At 39.8% G+C, this 22,562-nt stretch overlaps 2 protein-coding genes across 2 annotated transcripts; both read right to left on the bottom strand.

The window, feature by feature from the left end:
* Nucleotides 1–151: 151 nt before the first annotated feature.
* LOC110060951 (uncharacterized) lies at nucleotides 152–12,369 on the bottom strand. The gene is made up of 8 exons (XM_020767759.2): nucleotides 11,713–12,369; nucleotides 10,303–10,508; nucleotides 9,956–10,042; nucleotides 9,077–9,523; nucleotides 3,297–3,467; nucleotides 2,396–2,527; nucleotides 1,660–1,791; nucleotides 152–1,205 (listed from the first exon to the last, which is right to left on the bottom strand). Exons 2-8 carry the CDS (start codon nucleotides 10,388–10,390, stop codon nucleotides 1,084–1,086), a joined length of 1,179 nt encoding a protein of 392 aa, XP_020623418.2. The 5' UTR covers nucleotides 10,391–10,508; nucleotides 11,713–12,369; the 3' UTR covers nucleotides 152–1,083.
* Nucleotides 12,370–12,766: 397 nt separating this feature from the next.
* Nucleotides 12,767–21,750, bottom strand: LOC110060993 (uncharacterized). The gene is made up of 7 exons (XM_089292257.1): nucleotides 21,644–21,750; nucleotides 20,874–20,960; nucleotides 18,370–18,816; nucleotides 17,787–17,957; nucleotides 16,773–16,904; nucleotides 14,443–14,578; nucleotides 12,767–13,769 (listed from the first exon to the last, which is right to left on the bottom strand). Exons 1-7 carry the CDS (start codon nucleotides 21,729–21,731, stop codon nucleotides 13,649–13,651), a joined length of 1,182 nt encoding a protein of 393 aa, XP_089148383.1. The 5' UTR covers nucleotides 21,732–21,750; the 3' UTR covers nucleotides 12,767–13,648.
* Nucleotides 21,751–22,562: the final 812 nt, after the last annotated feature.

Genomic DNA, 22,562 nt, shown 5'->3' on the forward strand with positions numbered 1-22,562 from the left:
TATCGAAAAAACTGCCTTTACAAACCCTACTTTTTTTCGTGTTTAAAATTCGTATCCCGCTGGAAGCGATGTGATGTAAAAATTTTGGAAGATTTCACCGAGGGAAATTCATGAAAATCACAAATAAAGCCATAAAAACAGTAAAAAACACTTTTGTTTGGGCATTTATTATTTAAGACTAAATACCGAAATTTTAACAGAGATGATAACAAAACACTATTTAATCATTGCTTATTACATGTAATAAGTTTGAGAGAACTAGGTGTGAAAGCGAATGCAAAAACAGCATTCAAAACATAGCACTTGAGCGCGCAACGCCATAAATGATTACCCTATGGAGCCACCTTAATGCGTAAAGTTCAATAATGCGTAGAAAGATAATTAGAAACCGTTATTTGCGTTTATTTCAGTAAGAATTCTACTAAAACGATTAGATTATTCGCTCTCGATTTCTATGAGGTGATAGTTCATTCAGCCTTCGGCCTCATCAACTATCACCTCATAGAAATCTCGAGCTCATAATCTAATTCTTAATTAGTACAAATCTACAAGCGTTCTATCACGAATGCCGTTCTTTGATTGGCCACGCTACTCACTATCTATTCTGTTGTAGATAATGAGTAGCGTAGCACCGTGCGCAAGGGGCCTCTCTGTGCCTCTCTTTGTGTTTTCGAAGTGTCTTTGAAGAGGATTTAGATTAACTTTTTGAACGACTAGTAGATTTATACTAAAACAATTAGATTATTCGCTCTCAATTTCTATGCGTGATAGAAATCGAGAGCGAATAATTTAATTGTTTAGTAGATAGTGAGTAGCTTAGCAGTGTGATGGTGTGTGGTTGTTAACAAAATGGCGGCCGCTTCTCTCCTTTCTTGAAGTGTCTGTGGAGAGCTGATTTAGATAAATATCAGTTGAACAACTAGTAGATTTATGCTGAAACAATTAGATTACTCGCTCTCGATTTATATACGTATGAGTTGACTAAGGGCTGCGTCCCCGTCAATTGTTACCCGATAGAAAATTCAAGCTCGTAATTTAATTGCTAAGTTAGAGACCATGACCAGTCTATAATGAAGGAGCCAATCAACACCATCTGCAGCTGTAGCGGCAGTATTTTCTCATGACAGATTTACTTGTTGATTCTCTGCAGTATCCTAGCCTAGCCAATCTATGACAATGCACCGAGCTGTCCAGACACCTTTTACCTGCAAGGAAATAGAAGTGGCCTTAATTATATAACAAAAGGGCCATGACCGCAGGATAAAAGTAAGGTCCGACGCAGCGAATTTAAAAGGTCGCCAATTGTGCTTCAGTAGGCAACTATCCCAAGTTGTGTACAGCTACTTCACTGTTGGAGAGGTACCCGTTTAATTAAGGAACTGTCCTACAATGTACGAGGTTTGATTACTATCATAGAAGTAGCCGGTTGACTGAGGTGCCCAGTTAAAGGAAATGTACGCTTAAGGGGATTGCGTAACGGACAACTTTTGAGGTGTCCAGTTATGCAGGAGGTGTCTGTCTCCCTTGAACCCAGAGAATCGAAAGGAAAAGCAAGTTTTGGAATAATAACCTGCGTCTGGTTCAATATAAATCGTGAACATGCGTGTGCTTGCGCTCCTTCGGCTATTAAAGAACATTTTAATGTGCAGTTGTACCCACCGTCTACATATCCACCGGCCATACAAGACTTTCTACAGTTCTGCAACATGAACGCTTGGTGAAGGTAACAGTCGCCATTTCGTACCCATTTTCGACACTGTTGCGGCATTCTATCACGAACTGTTGTGGTAACTGCAGAGAGGGTTTTATTAATCACAACCAATCACTGGACAAAGCACTATAAGTGGTACAAAATTTGACCATGAGTATCGAACAATATGCACTACTAATAAAAATTAAATAAAGGTTATTTGTATTCCTCAGTCGTATCCAAAATCGCAATTAGCCAATCAAAAGCCATTTCTACCGTCTGATATCTTGCGATATTAGGCCATTGACGTGATAAATGCAGCCTGGCTGATTTACATATATGGAAGGATTTGGGTAAGGTAAACTCTAGTCGTACTTTCTTGTCCAGCTGTTGAGATTTGACACCATTAGGCCTCGAGTATTTTCTCATAATAAACAACCTGCGCCTCCAAAGAGGCTTTATTCAGCAACCGATGATATCAAAATAGGAATTCTTCTTGTTGACCTGTTGATGTACATTTATTTCTTTGAAGAGTATAGTTGGGAGAAATTGTGGTTCAAACGCCAACAATTCTAATTTGCCTTAATGATTAGTTCTAGATTCTTGTGACCTGTACGTGTTTTCATGATTTTTGACCACCCTTATGTGGAGCTCAAGGAATCGAATGAATCCGTTGGAAAGGTACTTACGCGTTGAGTCGTTTACCTGATTCCTTAGCACACTGTTTGCAAGTCCAGCGACAGAAAGCAAACATGAAAATTGGCTTTTCTTTGCAGTGGCCTCTCTTGGCCCAGTTTTTGCAGGACGAACTATGATCTTCACACCCCTTGTGTATCACTAGAGACAAAGAAATCATTGCGATGTTGCTTATGGCTATGTAATCAGTGGCGAAAACCAATCTTGAAAGTTTAGACGAGTTAAGGTGGCTGGCAACAGTTTCCAGCACTTTTAGAAGTTATACTTAGCTTGATGGACCAATACTAATTCTCTTTATATCAAGTGATGATACAATATTGGGCGCCATACAAATGCCCATTCATTGGTGAACAATTGCAAGTTGTGATTATCTTCATGGCATCAAAGGCTACCCCACCAACAGTATAACATGTTCAAAACACCCTTAATTTTATCTTTTAAGTGTTTAGAACCCAAGATGGTTCTGTGACCCATACATTTTATGGCGAAATTGTATTGAGCTTGATAAAATACAACTTTTTGAAAAGTTTAACAAAAATTTTATTTAGGGTTCAGACCCACCGTAAATTTCTGAAAGTATAAGGTGGCTCTCAATCCTTGTTGACTGCCACCATAACAGAAAACTAACAACTGAGTTATAATTCTTGACCCCGAGAAAGAGTAACATCATCTAGTAACACTTGAGGATTAGTTAATATAATTTTTACTTGCTCAACTCCGTGTATTCTGCTTTGTTTTCTTCATTTTTAAAGATTTTTCTCGCAGATGCACGAGTGTATGGTAACGTCTATCATATTATTTTATTCACCTTTAGTCGCTCCGTTCTTAACCGGTCAAACCGATGATACGTACTCGCTTAACCGTGTATGATAAAATGACGTCACAGACGAAAAATACGAACGCTATTTACCCATTTGCTCCGGTGCACACATATGACAACTCCAAGGACACCATGAATTCATCTTGTCTGGTTTGTATTGACACATGCCTTGCTTTGCCCACGCTCTACATTCACGACGTGTATTGTCACATTCTCCCCAGTGGAAATATTTCCTGTTAACCTCCGTTATATTATCATACACTGCAGACAAATAGAACATCAAGTCAACTTGGGTACCATTTACCAAGCCAAACCAAAGTAAGGGCTATTTTTCCATTTAATTTTAACAAACTATACCCAACAAGCCTAACCAAGATTGTAGAAATTACGTTCGCAATATATCAGGGCCGGGACTTTCCAAGAGACGATTGTACAAGGAATATGTCAGAAGAAAAGTCAACAACGCGCCAGGGGTTAATTTGCGCCGAAATTTTGCCTGTGCGAGTACTCCTTCCTTCTTCCCCAGAGAAATAACGTGACTTGAGTCCGCGATCCAATCGGTAAACCAGTAACTATAATAATAATAATAATAATAATAATAATAATAATAATAATAATAATAATGGCATTTCGGGCAGTATATCCACAGGGTGGCTCTTCGCCTGCCCGATGCTAACTAAATTTACAATTGTAAAAAGGTTAAAAGATATCTAAAAATTTATATCCATATGTAAACGAGATAAAGTTGTGTTTTAAGATATGCTAAAATAAATAAATGAATAAATAAATAATTAAAATTATGCCAGGTGTTCTAAAGCTCTCTTAAAAATAATGTTTTTGGTGTCTTTACAAAATTTAATATAGTCTTGGCAGCACCTCACGTTGCTGGGCAACCTGTTAAATAAACTTACAGTCTGGTCCTGTGGAGTATTATTAATTAAAGATCTCTCTAACTGAATGCTGTTACTAGATCTTAAGCATCTTTCGTGTTGAAATACATTAAGTTTCAGATAACTTGGCCAATATGGGTTGTGAAGGGCTTTGTGAGTTGCCTTAAGTAGGTTCCATTCGCGTTGTTCCTTTACGGGAAGCCATTTGAGTTTCGTAAGGATGTCTTCGGATAACACAAATCTACCAAGCACAAAACTAGCTGTAGCCTTTTGTACTCTCTGGAGACGTTTCATTAAATAATCCGGGAGTGAGTGGTATACTATGTCATTATAATATAGCTTGCTTAGAACCAGTGCCTGTGCCAAATTCTTTTTGATATGGAAAGGCAGGATGTTCTTTAACTTCCTTAGGGTTGTTAGAGTAGCATAGCAGGACGCTGCTACTTGTCTGACATTTCCTTCCCAGTTCAGATGCTCATGGATGTGAGACCCCAATAATTTAGTGGTGGTCACTCGTTCCAAGGGGATGCTGTTGATTGTGATGCCGAACTTTTCAGTGTTTAAATGATGGACCTTTGATAACTGCGGAGTAGATAATAACATCAGCTTAGTCTTGGAGGGATTAATGACTAAGTTTGCTTCACGTGACCACGCTTCCAATTTGCCTATACTTGCAGAAAGTTCAGTTAGAGTTGATTGAAGATCTGCTGGTTTGCAGTGTGTGTACAATGTGGTATCATCAGCATATTGATGACATTTAACTCCGCGTACATATGACTGAAGGTCAGCCACGTAGAGATTGAAAAAGAGTGGCCCCATGATAGAACCTTGAGGTACACCGAAACTCACCATACAAAGCTCTGACGTTTTGTCGTCGACTTGCACAAAGTGTTTCCTTCCTGTAAGATATTGGATGGTCCATTTAAGATATTCCTTGGAAAAGCCCAACAGGCTAAGCTTTTCAAGAACAGTCTTGTACTTGATGGTATCAAACGCCTTAGAGAAATCGGCTAGTACCATGACGGTAACTTCTCCTCGCTTCATGGCGCGAATAATGTCATCTCTGATCCCTAATAGAACAGTAGTCGTTGAGTGTCCTTTCCTGAAGCCTGAGATATTCTATTTTAACAGGAAGTGAGAATCAATGTAATCGATGACTTGGTGGTGAACGAGTCTTTCAAAAACTTTTGAAAGGACCGGAAGTATTGATATCGGTCTCATGTCTGATACACTAAAGGTAGGGCCACTGGTCTTAGGGATTGGGGTTATCCTCGCAACTTTCCAAACGTCGGGAAATGTTGATGTGACAATACAGGAATTTATCACGTCTGTCAAAGGTCCTGCAATCAGGTCGGTTACAGGCTTTAGGAGCTTAGCTGGTATTTGGTCAGGTCCTGTCGATGTATCGGAACGAATTGATTTGATTTCCTTGAGGACCTCTTCATATGTAACGTGGCGCAAAGTGAATGATCTTTCCCCCATCAGGCATGGCTGCAAGCTATCAACAAAGTTCAGTAGGTCTTCTTTTGCGTCAACGTCTGCATTTCCGGTGGCGCGTTGGGCAACTTCTGCAAAATGCTTGTTAAGCTCATTGACATCCAGACGTAAAGGCTGTGGACATGGGTTCAAAATACGGTGTATAATACGCCAGACCTCTTTCGGTTTTGTTGATGATAATGCCGTATTGATGAACGATCGCTTCGCCTCTTTGATCGTTGTTTTCAGACGATTACGGACGTCGCGAAAAGCTTGCCAGGCATCGGGTGTTTTTAACGAGTGTGCCTTGTGTCTTAGTACATTTCTCTGATTTTGAAGACCTACAATTTCCTCATCATGTAACCAGGTAACTGGTGGCCGTGTGACCTTTGTGCGTGTCATTGGAGCGTGTCGCTCAATACAGTCAGAGATGAGTGTAGTAAACATCTCTAGCTTTTCTTCAGGATCATCTGTTGCCTGAATGACACTAAATGGAAGGGATGTAAAGTCGCGAACGAACTCTTCTTCCTTGAACCCACGCTCTTTTCGAATCATTTTAAACCTTGGAACAAAGCGCTCAGCACGAATGCTGAGGCACGCGTAAGGTGCATCATGGTCGCTCACATTTGAGCATGGAAGAACATCAACATGTGTAACACGCTTAGGATCATTTGAGATTATGTAATCAATCAAGGTCTCACTGTGAGGTGTAACTCTTGTTGGCTTTTGCACGTGCTGTGTTAGGTTAAACGTGTTCAATAAATCTGTATACTGTTTTGTCAACGGCGCATTTGGCTTCAGCACGTCAATATTTAAATCCCCAGTAACAAGCAATAATCCGTCCCACGAAGTTGACAGATCCGCAAACATGCTCTCCATTTGGGACATCCACTGTTGGGTATCTAGTATTCTTGTGGATCTGTATATGGTTCCCATTAATAAGTGACTATGTTTATTGCGTCCTTGAATTTCAAGCCACAAGTGTTCTAATTCAGGGAATCTTGATTCAATATCCTTACGCCTTTTGTACTTCACACTTTCTTTAATGTATGCACCAACGCCTCCACCTTTGATTTTATCTCTGTTCCTAAACTCATTAGCATAGCCAGGAATAGTTACATGGCTAAGTAGTTGTGGGTTGTCTTTGAGCCATGTTTCGCTAAGCATGACCACGTCAAAACCATATCTTTGAATGACGAGGAGTAGCTCGTCGAATGTTGATGTCATACACTGCGTGTTGATGTGCATAAAAGAAAGTTGTTTTTGTCTCGCAATGAGGGCATCGAAGTGGCGGTCGGAATTCCAATGCAAATCACTCGCAGCAAATGCCAGGCTGGTTAACTTTGATGGTTTTATTGAAACTGGCGTTACTGTTTACACAGCGAACATGAATTAAATCATAACACTTATCGCACTGAAGATGTTTATGGTTTCGCTGAACTGACTTTGAACACTTTGGGCATTTGGCAGTAAATCCGCTGTTTGGTTTTAGGTTGCTCGAAGACGTATCCAACGCAGGTCCAGGATGCGGATGAACGTTCCCACAAATTAGTATCGCTGAGGCAGTAACATTGAATGATGCGGTAGAGTTGTGATAGTGGAGTGGGCGACTCTTAAGCCATTTGCATTTCTTCGTGGTTGATGTTGGCGAATTTCGACTCCATTTGATAGGAGTTTCGATGAAACACCGATTACTTTCGATTGAATTCACCTTTAGGTCCAACTTGTAGGTAGAAATTTCAATATTCAGAGCCAAAAGAAGCAGTAAAACGAAATTAACTTCGGAGACTAGGAAGACGCGTCTTTCCATGACCACACCTTCACGCCTAGCACCTTCACACGCTAACTAGTCAGCGGTCATTTAAAAAAAAACCACGCAACCTCGATAGGCTCTAAATCTGAGCCCGCGATATAGTCACGTGATACTGGTCAGCGGATAGCTTGTTGTGACAGCTGTCAATTAACAATAGGGTGGACGCCCAAAATCAAAGATGTAGCTATGGTAATGGTGCTACTCTCTTAGTTTTCAAGTTATTGGCGTACGGGCGGACGTACGTACGGACAGTCACGTGACAACCAAAAATTTTCAGATCGATGGGTTACCAAATTTTCTAAGGTATGGGGCTCCGCTCGCGCGCTTTCAACGCGCGAGGAGCTCCGCTATAATCATTATTAGTATTATTAAAGTAGATCCTGATTCCTGTCTTAAAACGACCTAAAATTGGGGCTCTGTCACCGATTGCTGCCGTGGTTTTTTAAGTGTTAGGCAGCTTGGCTGTTCAACGTGTCTAACTACTCGTACAAGTGTTACATGGCCTTCCCTTATTGTTATGCTTTAGCTCTTTTCTGGTTTACAAATGTCCTAGTTCATGCTGCAACATATGATTGTTTAATGCTCCTGAGACATTTCTTTAACTTGTTCCTGGAGAGTATAGTTTTTTTTTCAAGGTGTTTTTTTCCCTGAGATCATCAGTTCATTTCAGTGCTTTCTTGAATAATGATGATAATAATAACAATAATAATAATAATAATAATAATAGTAATAATAAATATAAATTATTAAACTATCAGTAAATTATAATGTACTGTGTCAAATTGTTTTACCCGAGGGGATAACCCTGTACTAATAGAGGTCACCTATCTAAAAAAGAAATCACAAATCCTAGGAATTATTTAAAAATTAGTCTATTTACAAGTTACAAAACCTAAGAATAATTTAAAAATTTAGTCTATTTACAAGTTACAAAACCTAACTGATTAATTACTGCATAGATTGCGGCTTCGGCATCCCTCATCCATTAGGGTTTCATCTTTCGTAAGTTCATTTTGAAAACATTAGTTGGCAGAGGCAATCCCGTTATTTCAATGAGACGAGGACGCTCTTCGTCTCTTACAGAGTGTGAATTGTGTATTTTTGGTATCACAAAGGGGTTTCAGGACGCAACGCCAAGTTTTTACCCATGCGAGAATCTTTAAGGATTGCACAGAAAGAATAATCGCTGTCATACTGGGTTGGTGGCTTAAATCGTTCAGGGATCAAAATCTGGAAATTTAACACCCAGTTGAAAGCATTCGGTGGCAACGTCTTCATCGTCGGTAAAGTAACTCTAACTCTTATTTTGCAGTCTTTTTAACAATTAGACCCGTGGCCCTTGAGGGCGAAGGGTCTAATTGTTTTAGTATCACCCAACTAATCGGACAGAAAAGGCAATAATAAAGTTAGCAAATGCAAGGTGAAGAAACATTTATTTGGGAATAAAACGAAAGAAAGCGTCACGCTCGATTGCGCGTATTTCGCTACTCGAGGACTATTACTAATAGTCCTCTAGTAGCGTAGCCAATTAAAATGCAGGATTTGCATTAGTCCACTAGTTGGATGATACTAATTTGGAATATCATCTTTTTGGAGTGGAATATGTCTCAAGCTCATGCTCAGGTTGGTCTCCTTTTAAATGAGAGGCCCGCCCCAAGGTTAAACTTGCCACAGTAACTAATTAAACTTACATTTAGGAAAACAGTAGCCCCATCTCTTGTCCTTATTATAGTTGGTTGTCGTCGCACACCAGGTCTTCTTATTAAAATACAGACAGTCATACACAAATCTGTTTTTGTAGAAAAATGGAAACATGCATGCAGCTCCTCGCCCATTTCCCCCATGGGTACACAGACCACAAGATCGCGGGCACCTGCGTCGCATGTAAGGAGCAGTTACCACACATTCTCCGTCTCTTGCCCATTCTCCGCAGCGGCTGTGAAGATCCCTGCAGTCTGTGACATCGTCGTCTGTCTGGCAGTGTCCCCATTTCCTGTCTCTGTCATAATTACTGGTCGTCGCACACCATACTTTACCGTGTTTACAGTCAATGCATGTGCATTCCGTGAATTCCATGCCATTGTAAATGAACGGGAAGACGCAAGGAGCATGATTGTCGTTCCCTGATAGTGTATACACTAAGAAAAGGAGAGAAAATTCAATTAATTCTATTTGCTGATGTGCAAGGACGAAAGGGTCTGCGCTTCTGGATCAGAGTTCAAACGCAGGCAGTCAAGAAAAACAAATTCCATTAATACCGATCCCAGGCTCATCTTGCAAAGACACAACTCATCATCACCTAAATGCTTGGTTTTGCCAAATAACCCAAACAAAGAGGCTCGATTCTTTAACCCCAACCTCTACTTTGCCAATGAGGTGGCGTTGATTTCTTTTTTTCTAACCAACGCTTATACTGACACACTTACAAACAGAGAGTGTTTTTTTATTAATATATTACGTGACGTGACCAGTTCGAAAACTTGCAGTTGCAAAGGAGGAGATTAGGACCGTTGCATAAAACGGAGGGTTAATTTCTTGGCATCGACGGACTCCTGAACTTACATACTCACCAACACCCGATGGAGCCTCTCGATATTGTATGTCATGATGAAACTCCTCCGTGTCGCTGTTGCTGGTATGATTGCTTCTTCTGTGTCCTGTGTGTTATACAAGTAAGTTATATCGTCGTTCATGTTTGTTACATATGAGCTAAAACACAAGACTTATGATTACTATTCCTTTCTACCTCCTCACCCTCGCTCTAGCTGGAATGTAAACGAAAAGTATTTAGTTCCTGGGCTGTAAAGGACCGACTAGAGGGTCCATCAGCTCATAGTTTCTCGAACTGTACACCAGTGTAAAATCCAAGAGGCTAGGGAGACCATTTGAAAATTACACCTGTGAAAAATGACCTTACCTACAGTCTTCGTTTCAATGGACCAACAGCCACACAACAGGACAAGAAGAGCGTCTAGCCAGAAGCAGATGACTTTGAGCGCTTCCATGAGTTACTAACAAAAGCCTTGCAGTTGTTAGTTTCCGTACACGACTAGCTTTGGAATGCTCTAAGTTCAGTTAAATGGTCTCAGATTGTGCCACCAGGTGTAGTTTCCGAAGAGAACTCTGAGGAACATGTGAAGAAACCAGCTATATAGTCCTTCATGGTCAAAAACATTGGCGGAATATGCGCTATTCTTTTCGGTACCACTTTCACTTCTGGTTGGTCAATTTTGGCTAACAATTTGGTTATAAGTTGATTTAAAAAAGAAAAAAAATCTATCCATTCTTTCCAGTCAAGCTGTATAATTTCATCACTAGATGAATTCCATCTTTTAAGCGTTTTCTTTCGATTTGCGGCCATACTGGAGTTCCCATACGATAACTAATCGTTTCGTTAAGAGAAACGAACTCATTTTCCAGTGGAGGGAATTTTCTTTGTTTGGGAACACCAACATGGCTGCCTTGATCACTGCGTAAAAAGCTGAATATTCGGTCGAATTCGATCGGCGCACTTCGCGTATAGCAAATTGTTTTTGAGGTATTCAAGAACGCCGGACTCAAAATACACCTGCAACATCCTTTTAGAATCCTGCCTGTTTTTCCGAATTCCACTTGAATACGTTACTGTTACGTACTTAAATAGTCCTGAATACGCCAGTCGTACATCACTATTGCGTGCGCCTAGGCTAGATACTCTAAGGTTCTAGAGTTCGCATTTGACTTGAATAATTGCTGTGTCCATGCTTGAATACTCTTACATACCCCAGACGTACATCACATGTGACGTGCGCCTGAATACTCGAGGATTCTATGGTATCAAGATTTCATATTCGGGACTAGAATGCAGGAAATAGCTTTTTGGCGCAGTGTACGTCGCGCGAAAAAGGTGATGGCTTTGGCCAATGATGGCTTTGGCAGACATTTGCATCAAGTTACCCTATGCATTCTATGGACTTAATGAAACAGAGGCTCACTTATAATCGTAGAACTAACAAATGAACCACAAAATGAATTGATGAACCTGAAAGGGTCTCACGTGAGTACTTCTGAGACAAGAAGCCGGTTGACCTGATTTTCTTGTTGTTTTACTTGCACTTGGTTTCGAGAAGTAAATGAAATGAAATGTGATGATGTGAAAAGCGCATATTCCGTCTCCTTTGAAACTGCTATGTTTAGAAGTATCAGTTTCGATTCTGTCACCAATATTTCAGTGGTATCTAAAACACAAAAATTACTTTAAAGCCTCTGGCGAAACACGTATGCAAAGAAATTCACGCATGAAAAACTATTTGACAAAGAATTAGTAGTAGTAATCTTTCATACGTACCTTTAGTCAATGATCTATACACTTCCCATAGAATTCGCCAGTTTCTCACAATTAAAAGTACGATACTGGACGTTATGGTACCTCGGGATGATCGTGGAAAGTAAACAACAAAAAAGCAAACAAACAGTAGTTCAATGGCCTCTCACTTCACTGTGTCTCGTATTTCATTACCTGCTTGACCAACTAAGTCACCTGGTCGCGTGTTGAATTTTTCATCACAGTCTTACAAATGCACCACTTAAACGCAATGGGGCTTATGATTAGTCTCTGGATTAGTCTCTGCTAATTTTCTTACGTTCTCACATCGTAAAGCTATCTCTTAATTTTACTTGCAGCATTTTTTTAAACGAAATTTATGACCATATCTTGTTACTATTATATTTTTACATGATGCCTTCTTGACCTTCTTCCTAACTGGTAATGAAAACTTAGAGCGGTTTTCAATTGAGCGTCGTAAAACCAAATCAAGCCAAATACTTACCTTTTAGCACCAATTACTTGCCAATCTCAAACCAAAGTAAAACCAAAACCAAAACCAAAACCAAAGTAATTGCCTGATTACTTTCGACACTCAATTGAAAACCGTTCCATTTTCTTAGTTTAATTAGATAACTACTTAGGTTGTGTCTTGGCTGAAACGATCTTTTTCAACACTTACATTTCAGACAATTCAAGTAGACTGAAAATATGATGGTCTACGACTGGATCAGGCCTCGACCACCAAAAGGCGTTTTAAAAGTCAAATCAAAAAGATTTTATTGGGGTCGAATTTCTATACGCGTGTATTAACCTGCAACGTACCAGGATTAATAAACCGTATTCTAGCTGCCTGGAACTGATAGGGTTGAGGAGCCCGGGAGAGAAGGGGTAGGGGGTGGGGGTTATAGTGTACAACGTAAAACGTATTCGCCGTATTTAACCAGTACGAAAATGGCTTGTGACCTTTCTTGATATCGATAGCAACATTTTTTGGTGTTTCAAACTTATGCTGATTTGAACTTGCCGTTTTCATGGTAATCATGGTAATCATAATTATAATCATACATTGACATGCTTTTCTTTTCTGCTTCAACTTTTGGTTTAATAATGATTTTAGATATGATTTTATGCAGTAAATATATTTTATTTTCATATATATTTTTGGATTTTATAGAATGAATCTTAATCGACCTAACCATCTCATTTTGCAGAGATATGATGTCAACCAAATCAGGTAGTGGAGACAGCGTGACCGATGGCGCCGCACTTGAAATCTGGAGGAGTTCGCGGGCTCCTGTCCCGTTCTAACCACTAAGCTGGAGTTGTTTCTCGGTAGACGTTAGTTCATCTCCTCGGTCATGCTTGTAAATAGACAACTGGTCTGCCTCCCGCCAGCTGGGATTTTAAAACCCATTCAATGTTTAGTTGATATATTTGTTTCTTTCAGTTTAAGTGGCATGCCTGTGAACAAGCTAGGTATAGCTAAGCGCTTTGGCCACTGTAAACAACAACATTTGAACCAAGCTAAGAAACCATGAGACGTACTTTGGAGGTACAGACGAAGATAACCTTCTGTCCTCTTTCAGTCCCACAAAGGATAGTAAAGCCGGTTCTAAAGAGGGTTACTGATAAGTTTCTGGAACGATAAATTGCACCCGTCATTGAAAGTCTCAAAGTCTGACCCTCTCGTACTCACTGGAAGCTAAGGGAAGCTAAATTCCCTAAATAATCTGATGTTTATAAATATGTACATGTGATCGCGAGAATAGAGACTTGGCTCGGTAATATCTTGCGCGTCAAAACAACAAAAGATGCTAAAGGCTTGGCGTATTCCTAGAATTAACTTTCTACAAAATTAGCCTCTCTTAAGATGACGATCACGAAAACAGATGAACCGGACTTCCTTTTGGCACTTCATATCTGCGTTCTAACGGTATCCAGCCATCTAGGAAAACATTTATCTACACCATTTGCAGCTGTATTTGCAGTATTTTTTCATGATATGTCGGCTTGTTGGTTCTCTGCAGTACCCTTCTCTGGCCAAATCATGGCAATCTGCTACGCGGTCCAAACACATTCTACCTGCAAAAAATACAAGTTATATTGCATGAATCAAGGTTGCTATGCCTTGAGTAACAGCCAGGTCTGGAAGCTCCTCTATACCTGTTAAAATAAATATGAGTTATTGACCAAGGGTGAGGTCAAGATGGCTGAATAATGGCCAAAATCGTGTTTTACGTGTTTATGGACCAAGACGGATTTAAGGTCCTGAAACTCGCCAAAAAAAAAGACCAATATCCAGCCATCTTGACCGAACAAGCTTGGTCAATAAAGGATTTATTATATGGCTTTCGGGAAAAGTATTCTTGTGGGACACAGCAGGTTGTCCCGAGCGGGTAAGATAACGCCATCTTGCCCGCTCGGGTAATCAATTACAGCGCAGGATTAGGTTTATTCCTCCCTAGCTAGCCATATAATTTGACGTATACAACTCTGGACGAAACTGTTGAGACAGTTTCATTAAATGTGCGAAATACAACGATGTCAGTCAAACCAAATCAAAGAAAGCCCCTCCCCAGTCCATTTTTAATGTTGTCTTGTCCGAAAACCAACGAATCCAATTTTTTTTCTCCAAAACAAATTGCAAGAGAGGAGGGTGAGGGGCCGTATTGTGGAAAACTGATCATGTCTCAGTTTGTCCGTTAAAGCGGATAATATTGACCCTTTCATATATTTTGTTTGAGTGTGCACTTACCTTTCACATATCCACCGGCCAAACAAGACTCTCTACAATTCTGTAACATAAATTCTTGGTGAAGGAAGCAGTCACCATCTTTAACCCAGGTTTGGCATTCCTGTGGCATTCTATCACGCCCTGTCGTGGGAACTGTGGAAAGATTATCAAAGGCAAGTTCTCGTAAATGATTTTTATTTAATTTTGAGGGCCCATTAACTGATCTTTTTAAGCCTTTGCAAGGGAAAATTTATTCTCATATAACCTTGTCATTTTTGGCTATTTCAGAGTTATTTCATGTCTTTTAACTTTTTTATGATCAGTAACATCAGTGATGACGTCATCAGGCCAGTCCCATGGTCATGTGACTCATTCTGAAAAAATGTAAAGGCTCCTAAGCATATTACTTTATCGATATTTTTCCCTTGATTTAATTTTTTAACTTTAATCTTTATTATGCTATGCATAGATTTTGTTTCATTTATAAAAGATCAGATTTTGAGAGAGTTTCGAAGTATTGAAAAATTCGTAATTTTCTGAAAAAGGATGATTTTACAAAAGAAATGCATAGATGTTTCCAATGTTGGCTTTCATCGTAACTTGTCGAAAAAAGCTGGATTTGATCAAAAACCACATTTCCTATAACATTTAAAGAAACCGGAAGTTCCCGCGATATCTATCAGAAATTACCCTATCAACGCGTGCGCAGTTTATACTACCAGCGGCTGGATAAGATCAAACGAGGCATACGAAAGCCACACAGAGATGGTTTTTCTTTTTCTCGTGCGCTTGTTTTTCTGTTTTTCTCTTAGTTTGTTTTTGCTTGTACTTCTTTTTCCTTTCGGAACGGAAGGGCGGAAATAGGCCCTTTGCACGATCCGGTCACCTGGTACGGAATTAATTACTCTGGGACGCAAGTTACACAGTGGGACTTCCAAAACAAAGGAGAGTTCCTTTGTTTTGGAAGTCCCACTGTGTAATTTACGTCCCAGCGTAATTAATTCCGTACCATGTGACCGGATCGTGTAAAGAGCCTATTCCTTGAGCTTACCCATTGCTCAATTAATCCATAATCAACGGAATTTGATATCGGCGAACTTAACCGAATTGTGAATGGCAAATTTCATCTCGTTCGGTTGGTTTGCTGATTTTGGAAAAACCCTTAACATTACGTACTCAACGGTCACCTTCTAACAAATGGTACGGCACCGCTGAATTTCTGTTAACCAAATGACTCCTAACTCGCAACGTGTAATAACCTACATGCAATAACTTAAACCTTAAAAAAACAAGCACAGATTTTCTATTTTACAAATAGATTCCATGTTGCCGTTCAGTAATAGATCGCAGATGACGCCCAAAACGTGGCCCACGAGGCGATAGCCGAGCGTGTCATGGATGTTCATACCACGTTTTGACATCTTCTGCGACCTATTTCTGAACGGACGCACGACATCATGGAATCTACTCTTTTGTATATTAAAGAATCAAAAAGGGCGTTCATGACGTCATCTATGAGCCTGTCCTTCAATAGACCTTAAATAAGAACCCATCAAAATGCGAGTGTAAACGACATATTACATAAAACTTATAATCTATTCGGAAATTCTTGAAAACCAGCTGAATTAATACTAATAAGTAAATTAAGTTATTGTAAAAACTATTTTCACTCGGCTAGTCCTTAAGAATTTACTGAACTCATTTGCATGACTGACAAAATTACTTCATTGTGATTGGCTAAGATTAGGCCAATTTTGTTACCATTTAGGTTACGATGCAATTAGCCTGCGAACGCAGACGTATTTCCGGCTGTCGCTTGTCTCCGCCGAAAATAACGTCTGCGAACCCGAGCCAGGAAACGATTTCTGTGACGTAATGACTTTTGTCTCTCTTTGGCCAATCAGATTCCATGATAGAAAGAAACTCGAGTGTTCCTCGCAGCGAATACCTCGCGCAGTAGTTCTGGGGCTACTTGAGCTAAACTGTGATTGGCTTAAAATTCCTACGTCACAGAAATCGTTTCCTGGCTCGAGTTCGCAAACGTTATTTTCGGCGGAGACAAGCGACAGCCGGAAATACGTTTGCGTTCGCAGGCTACTATGCAATGCAAATACGTTCCTTATTTTTCAGTCACATAAATGCACAATCGTATGAAAGCTCGAGCAATTAAGGATTACACTGCTCGAGGTGTTTAATTATTTTTCAAATTATACTCGCCTAAAGACTCATTCAATTTGAGAGAATTTTCAAATATCACTCTTAGTGTAAATTCTTTATTGCACCCGCATTCGTACAGTTAGTTGGATAAAAATGAACAAAACAAGTACGTTGCGTCACGGTAGCTTACTTGATGTTTTAGCGCAGTGCTTGCAAGTCCAGCGACAGAATGCAAACATGAAAACTGGTTTATCCAGGCAGTCTCCAGCCTCGGCCCAGACCTTGCAGGATGACGTAAAATCTTTGCACCCTTTGTATGTGACTGGAAAAAGAGAAACCCGCGCGAGGATTACGTGAGGTTAGGAGCACAAACTGTTCCACTGCTGCGAATGCATTTATTGAACACGTGTCCCATTAAAACTGAGAAAGAAAACACTCCCAGCAATTTGGGAATTTTGACTTTAATTTCGCGGGTGCCGCTAATTATTGAATTCCATTACGCACAAGGTTTTCTCTATAGAGTGTTCCCACTCACGTAACCGTGGCCAGCAGCCATACATGCAAATATATTGGAACAAAAGAAAGTGTTTACATACACGTACACCAACATGGCCGCCGTTTTATTTTTTGGGATACCAATATGGCTGCCGTGACGTCATTTGAAAACACTCTATTATCAGAAAACGAATCCTTCTGTTGTTCTGCAAAAAGAGCAATTGTGAGCGTGCGTAATAAGGCCAGCAAATAAAGCACACGAGATTTTGGTTTGTTAGCGACTTGAAAAGCTCTCTCCGCGTTCTGCCCATTTCTGAAGTGCTTTGTTTTGCTGGAATATCTACAGAAATGAAGGGTTCGCTGCTTCCTGTAAATGTGCGATAGTTGGGGAGCGTCCACCCTACGCCGGAGAAATTTTAAAACACAGCTTTGTTTTTACGGTTAGGCATACAGTCCACACTAATCCGTCGCGAAAACGGAGTTTTTGAAAACTCTCTTCAAACCAAAGAAATTTGAAAATGCCGGCTTTGCATTTTCGTGTGGACGGAACCATTTTGAAAACGGAGCTAGTTTCGAAAAGATGGCGTCGCGATAATCGCGTGTTTTCTTTGACCGAGTTTTCCTCAAATACAAATCCAAAATGACCAGCGGTGATTGTTACGTTTTTAAATTCCTCCGGCTTAGTGCGGGCGGGGCCTTAGGTATTTACCCATTAGCTCGGGCGCGCATTTATGACAGCTCCAGGGACACCAAGAATGCATCTTTTCAGGTTCTTCGTCACACAATCCTTTACTCGCCCACGTCACGCAATCTTGGTGTTGATCATCACATTCTCCCCAATGAAAAAATTTCCTGTTAACCGCCTTTATATTACGAAATACTGCGAACAAATGGCACGTTACGTCAGCTAGATAACATGCTGTAGTATGTTTACCCTAACCACCTAATGCGAAATTGGAATGGACTGGAAAAGGAAACGTAAAACAAGATGGATACTGGGTTGAATTGTGCGTACATAGACGTGGGAACATTTTAAAAAATTTATTGTTTGGCTTAAAATGAAAAAAAAAAATTAAATTAAGTAATTTTTTATTTAGTGTTTGGACTTCCCCTTTCGTTTTCTACGAGCGATAGTCAACTTGGCTAGTTACGCAGTGATGACTATCTGTTCGTAGAAAAATAGGTTGAGAGAATCTCATCGAGTTACATTTACTGAAGAATGTCTGTTCTTTCATTGTGATGACCTGGACACTTGAATTTGAGATCAAAACAAAACTACAGTTCAAACTTACACTTGGGAAAACAGTAGCCCCATCTCTTGTCCTTGTTATAATTAGTTGTCGTCGCACACCAAGTCTTCCTATTGAATTTTAGACAGTCATACACAAATCTATTTTTGTAGAAGAATGGAAACTTGCATGGACCTCCTCGCCCGTTTGCTCCGTGAGTACACAGACCACAAGATCGCGGGCACTTTTTGCGCATATAAGGGGCGTTTACCACACACTCTCCGTCTCGTGCCCAGTCTCCGCAGCGGCTGTGACGATCCATGCAATCTGTGACATCACTGTCTGTCTGGCAATGACCCCATTTCTTATCTTTGTCATAATTACTGGTCGTTGCACACCAAACCTTGTTGTGTTTACATCCCTTAGACGTGCATTCCGTGAATTTCATTCCGTCGTAAATGAACGGGAACACGCAAGGCGCATGATTGTCATTTCCTGATAATGTATACACTGTGAAAATGAAGGTCAAAGTCATAAGTATGCATACATTAGGTAACAGAAATAAGCTAACTCTTAAACTTAATGGCGCTATGAGAAAAAAAGAAAAAGAAAAACCGATAAGTAAAAAGACCGCGAAATAGAAAAGGCATATAACAAGGGTACCAAAAGGGAATAACAGTATCTACTTTTCGTATTTTCAATGGATATACATATTCTGCATTTGACATGACGTCATCGGCCAATGTGCAGAACAATGGCTGTGAACGTGCGGTATAAACCTTTGTAAATTTCTTAGCCGTCCTCTGCAGAAAATCAACGTGAAATGACCAAGTTCTACGCATTTTGGAGAACGTAAATTACGGCGGCTAATTTTTCGTATTTTCATTTTGAATTGAACGCTGGCGTTACATATTTAGCTTGAGCAAGTTCTCAGACCAATAACCGCACTCAACAGATCTAGACAATTGCAAAATTCGAAAATAAAAATAATGTTAATTCATTTTTACCAGGAGTTGTCCTCGGGATCGCCGTCGTCATTGCTAAAGCTCTCTAACTTATCAGGTCAGGCTTATTCAGACGAGGACACAAAATGTTTCTTAAATAAAAAGCCAATTCGTTGCAAAATAACTACAAATTATGCGAGAATCCCAAGGGGGAGGGCCTCATTTCCGATCCTGTCCCAACTCTTCAGCCTCTCATTTGACACATTCCAGATCCACAGATGTGAAGTGTCACGTGGCAGAATTTTCACGTGACAAAGATAACCTTTTGTGTAACTAATAGCTCGTGACTCACGTGTCTTATAGTAACAATGAAGGAGCATTAGAATTTTTAAAGTGATGAAATGACACGACAAAAAGAACACCTTTCCCGAGTACACATTTTCGTATAATTGGCCGCCATCTTGGATTTGGTAACAATCCAAGATGGCGGCATCGAAAACCTGGTTTTAGGGAGCTTTCCGTTCCAAAATAACGCCTGCAATGCAGACTACCCACACATATAAAACAAGTGGCTCCGTCTGCGGATCGGAACGCGTCTAGAAAGGGTTAGCATTTTATCGGTTTCACGTTGGTATCGTCAAGTGGATAGAAAACGTGATGGGCACAATAATAAAACAAGGTCAAAAAATTTTGGCAAATAATTTTTTTGTTTTTCCTGATATATAATATTTAGAAATCATTTGGGCTAACTGATGTTATGATACACCATATTGGCAAAAACCAAACCATTAGTTTTTAAGCAGCCGGTTGAAGAAAAAAAAGGGTTTATAGTGCGCCTACTCGAACCGGGCCACCTAGAAGAAAACCAGTCAATCAAGCTGAGAACAATGGACTGGTAGCTTCTCGTGACAGCAAGTAACGGTTCGTTTGACGTGAAAACATAAACACTGTCGACTCCTGTGCGTTATATACACTCTTAGAGATTTAGTCCTGCCGGCGAATCATCATAATTATAAATCTCGCCCGAAAAATGTAGCTTCGAAACTTCTTTTGCGACAACTACCCCAAAACCCTTGAAAAGCGTGCAAAATTTAGGAACGATACTAACCGATCAACAAATGGCAAAAAACTGAAAGGTTTGCAACAACTCGCACTTTGTTGGGTTTTCAGTTTTAAGATTTATTGTTCGTATTCTTCAATGTTATTGGTTTATTTGAGAAAAGATCGCTATCCTTTGTTCTCAAGTAACGTTCTGATTGGTTAACTCTTTTCCAAGTGGCCCGGTGCGAGTAGTCGCATTGTAATTACTGACCTCATGGACGTTAAGCGCAATAAGATAGGGGCAGCCATTGGTTCATTTTCCATACTTGTGCAATCGTAAGCAATTGTAAGCTACTTTAAGCAATGTTACTATTAGTATACTATGTAGTGTTAGTAGTGTAAGTAAGTATTGTCACGGTTGTAAGTAGTATTAGTTTCGAAAGCAACGTTCTTATTGTAAGAATTGTTAGTATTGTCAATAATGTTAGTATTGTAAGTAATGTTAGTTTTCTAAATAATGTGTATATGCAAATAAGAATTTTGAAAAAAGAATGCTTGTGGAATTTGTTATTATAAACTCACCCACACTTGTTGAGACTTCCTGAAACTGCACCCCACCGTATTGATATACAGCTGCGTCTTTTCTGGTATGATTGCTTCTCGAGTGACCTGCATTATGCAGAGTAACACACAGTAACGGTCACTGGAAAGAGTTTGTAACAAGTTTATGTAAACACAGCACAGTTTTTACTATTGTTTCTTTTACTTTTTCAGTTCAAACCGCGAGATAATGAGTATGCGGCTTGAACTGTTTGTAAGATGTAATATATCAAACACGAAAGACCGTGTTTCACAACATTTCCATACGCGGAGAAGACAGTTGAAAATATGATGTGTAGCGGGGAAGTTTTCACGAATTTTTATGTGTTTGAAATATGGCCAAACACGGTCTCAAGTGCTCGATATATCTTCTCAAAGTGAGTTTGAGTATGAAGAGTTGTTAGCACTATTATATTGTAGCACCGTTTATTATGAAGTAAATGCACTATAGCTAGTCGCAGAAGGTGGTTGTAGCTGTCTGCTAAGAACCGAGGCGATTTTTTTAATCGATAGCTGAGATCTGATATTTCAAATTTACTGCTAGCGTAGGAACAGGATGAAATTTTTACTGAGTGGTGAAATTCCCAAGTGCCCTGTCGTCACTATTGCAAACATAATTTGCCCTTTTTCCATTTGGTACAAATAAACTGTTGTTGATGTTTTTGTAGTCAGAGAAGATCATTTGAAAATGATTGCGATAGGAGGAATGTAATGCCTTGTGAAAATTTACGACCTGTACAATGTGATCTTACCTACAGTCTTTGTTTCAACCATCCAACAGCCAAACAGCAGTACTAAAAGAGCGTTAAGGCAATGGTGGATGACTCTGATCCCGTCCATGACGCACTGATAAAAACAATATTTGTTTCTGGTTAGTTGAACAATGTCCAGGGAATGCTTTGCTACTTTCTAGTCAATTTTTGTTACAACGCTCTGCTCCTGATCAATTCAGTTGGCATTGCAAGGCTAGCTTCTAAGTGTATCGAAGAAAAGTAAATATACCTGTTGATTAGACTCAGTTAACGAGGCAATATTTTATTGCCTTTTTCGAGATTTGTATGGTTTCAGCTGGAACATTTAAAAGACTTCGACAATCTATACTATAAATGACTAAAGTCACTTAATACAGTAGTCCCTGGTTCATTGTAACTTTTCTGTTTTACACTTTGTTGTCAGGTCGACCGAACAATCTGCGGGTGCCTCTCCTGTGTGAAGAGGGGATCTTTGGGGAGTTGATTAGCTTTAATTTCTCAAGAACACCACTTGTTGATTGAAAGCTCTCTCAAGCAGCGTGAATTCACTTGTTTGCCGGACTTCAATAAAGTTGCGACCTCGGTCGAAAGAGTGGCAGAACCTAAAATGTTCAAGCCATCTCTTTAATTTTTCAGTTGTGGTATTCGCTTTCGCTCCTTGTCTATCGGTTTTAGTTGAACAATTTTGCTGAGAGCAGAAAGAATTTCCTGTCCTGTATGTAACTGTACGTTTCTTAATCTGTATTCCTATATTGGTGGGCGAAAGCCATAGTATGTTAAGCTTCGACATTGTTTTCACGACGTTTGCTGGAAACCAAAAGAAAAAATTCAAAACTGATTGAAACAATACTTCAAGCCTGTGAAAGCAGTTGAACGCTTATTATATCCGTGTTAGAGATCAAATATGTGAAGTTTGAGA

The sequence above is a fragment of the Orbicella faveolata genome, unplaced genomic scaffold, assembly GCF_042242905.1.
Source record: "Orbicella faveolata isolate gen_17 unplaced genomic scaffold, um_ofav_v1 contig_24, whole genome shotgun sequence".
NCBI lineage: Eukaryota > Metazoa > Cnidaria > Anthozoa > Scleractinia > Merulinidae > Orbicella > Orbicella faveolata.

Bases quoted from the DNA above. Each gene is read 5' to 3' on its own strand.
- LOC110060993 (XM_089292257.1), bottom strand. From the start codon at position 21,731: ATGGACGGGATCAGAGTCATCCACCATTGCCTTAACGCTCTTTTAGTA. The intron at 20,961-21,643 runs GTAAGATCACAT...TGCATAATGCAG, and splicing joins GGTTGAAACAAAGACTGTAG to GTCACTCGAGAAGCAATCAT. The intron at 13,770-14,442 runs GTGCACACTCAA...TTTTGCAGGTAG, and splicing joins GGTGGATATGTGAAAGGTAA to AATGTGTTTGGACCGCGTAG.
- LOC110060951 (XM_020767759.2), bottom strand. From the start codon at position 10,390: ATGGAAGCGCTCAAAGTCATCTGCTTCTGGCTAGACGCTCTTCTTGTC. The intron at 10,043-10,302 runs GTAAGGTCATTT...TATAACACACAG, and splicing joins CATTGAAACGAAGACTGTAG to GACACAGAAGAAGCAATCAT. The intron at 1,206-1,659 runs GTGGGTACAACT...ATTTCCTTGCAG, and splicing joins GGCCGGTGGATATGTAGACG to GTAAAAGGTGTCTGGACAGC.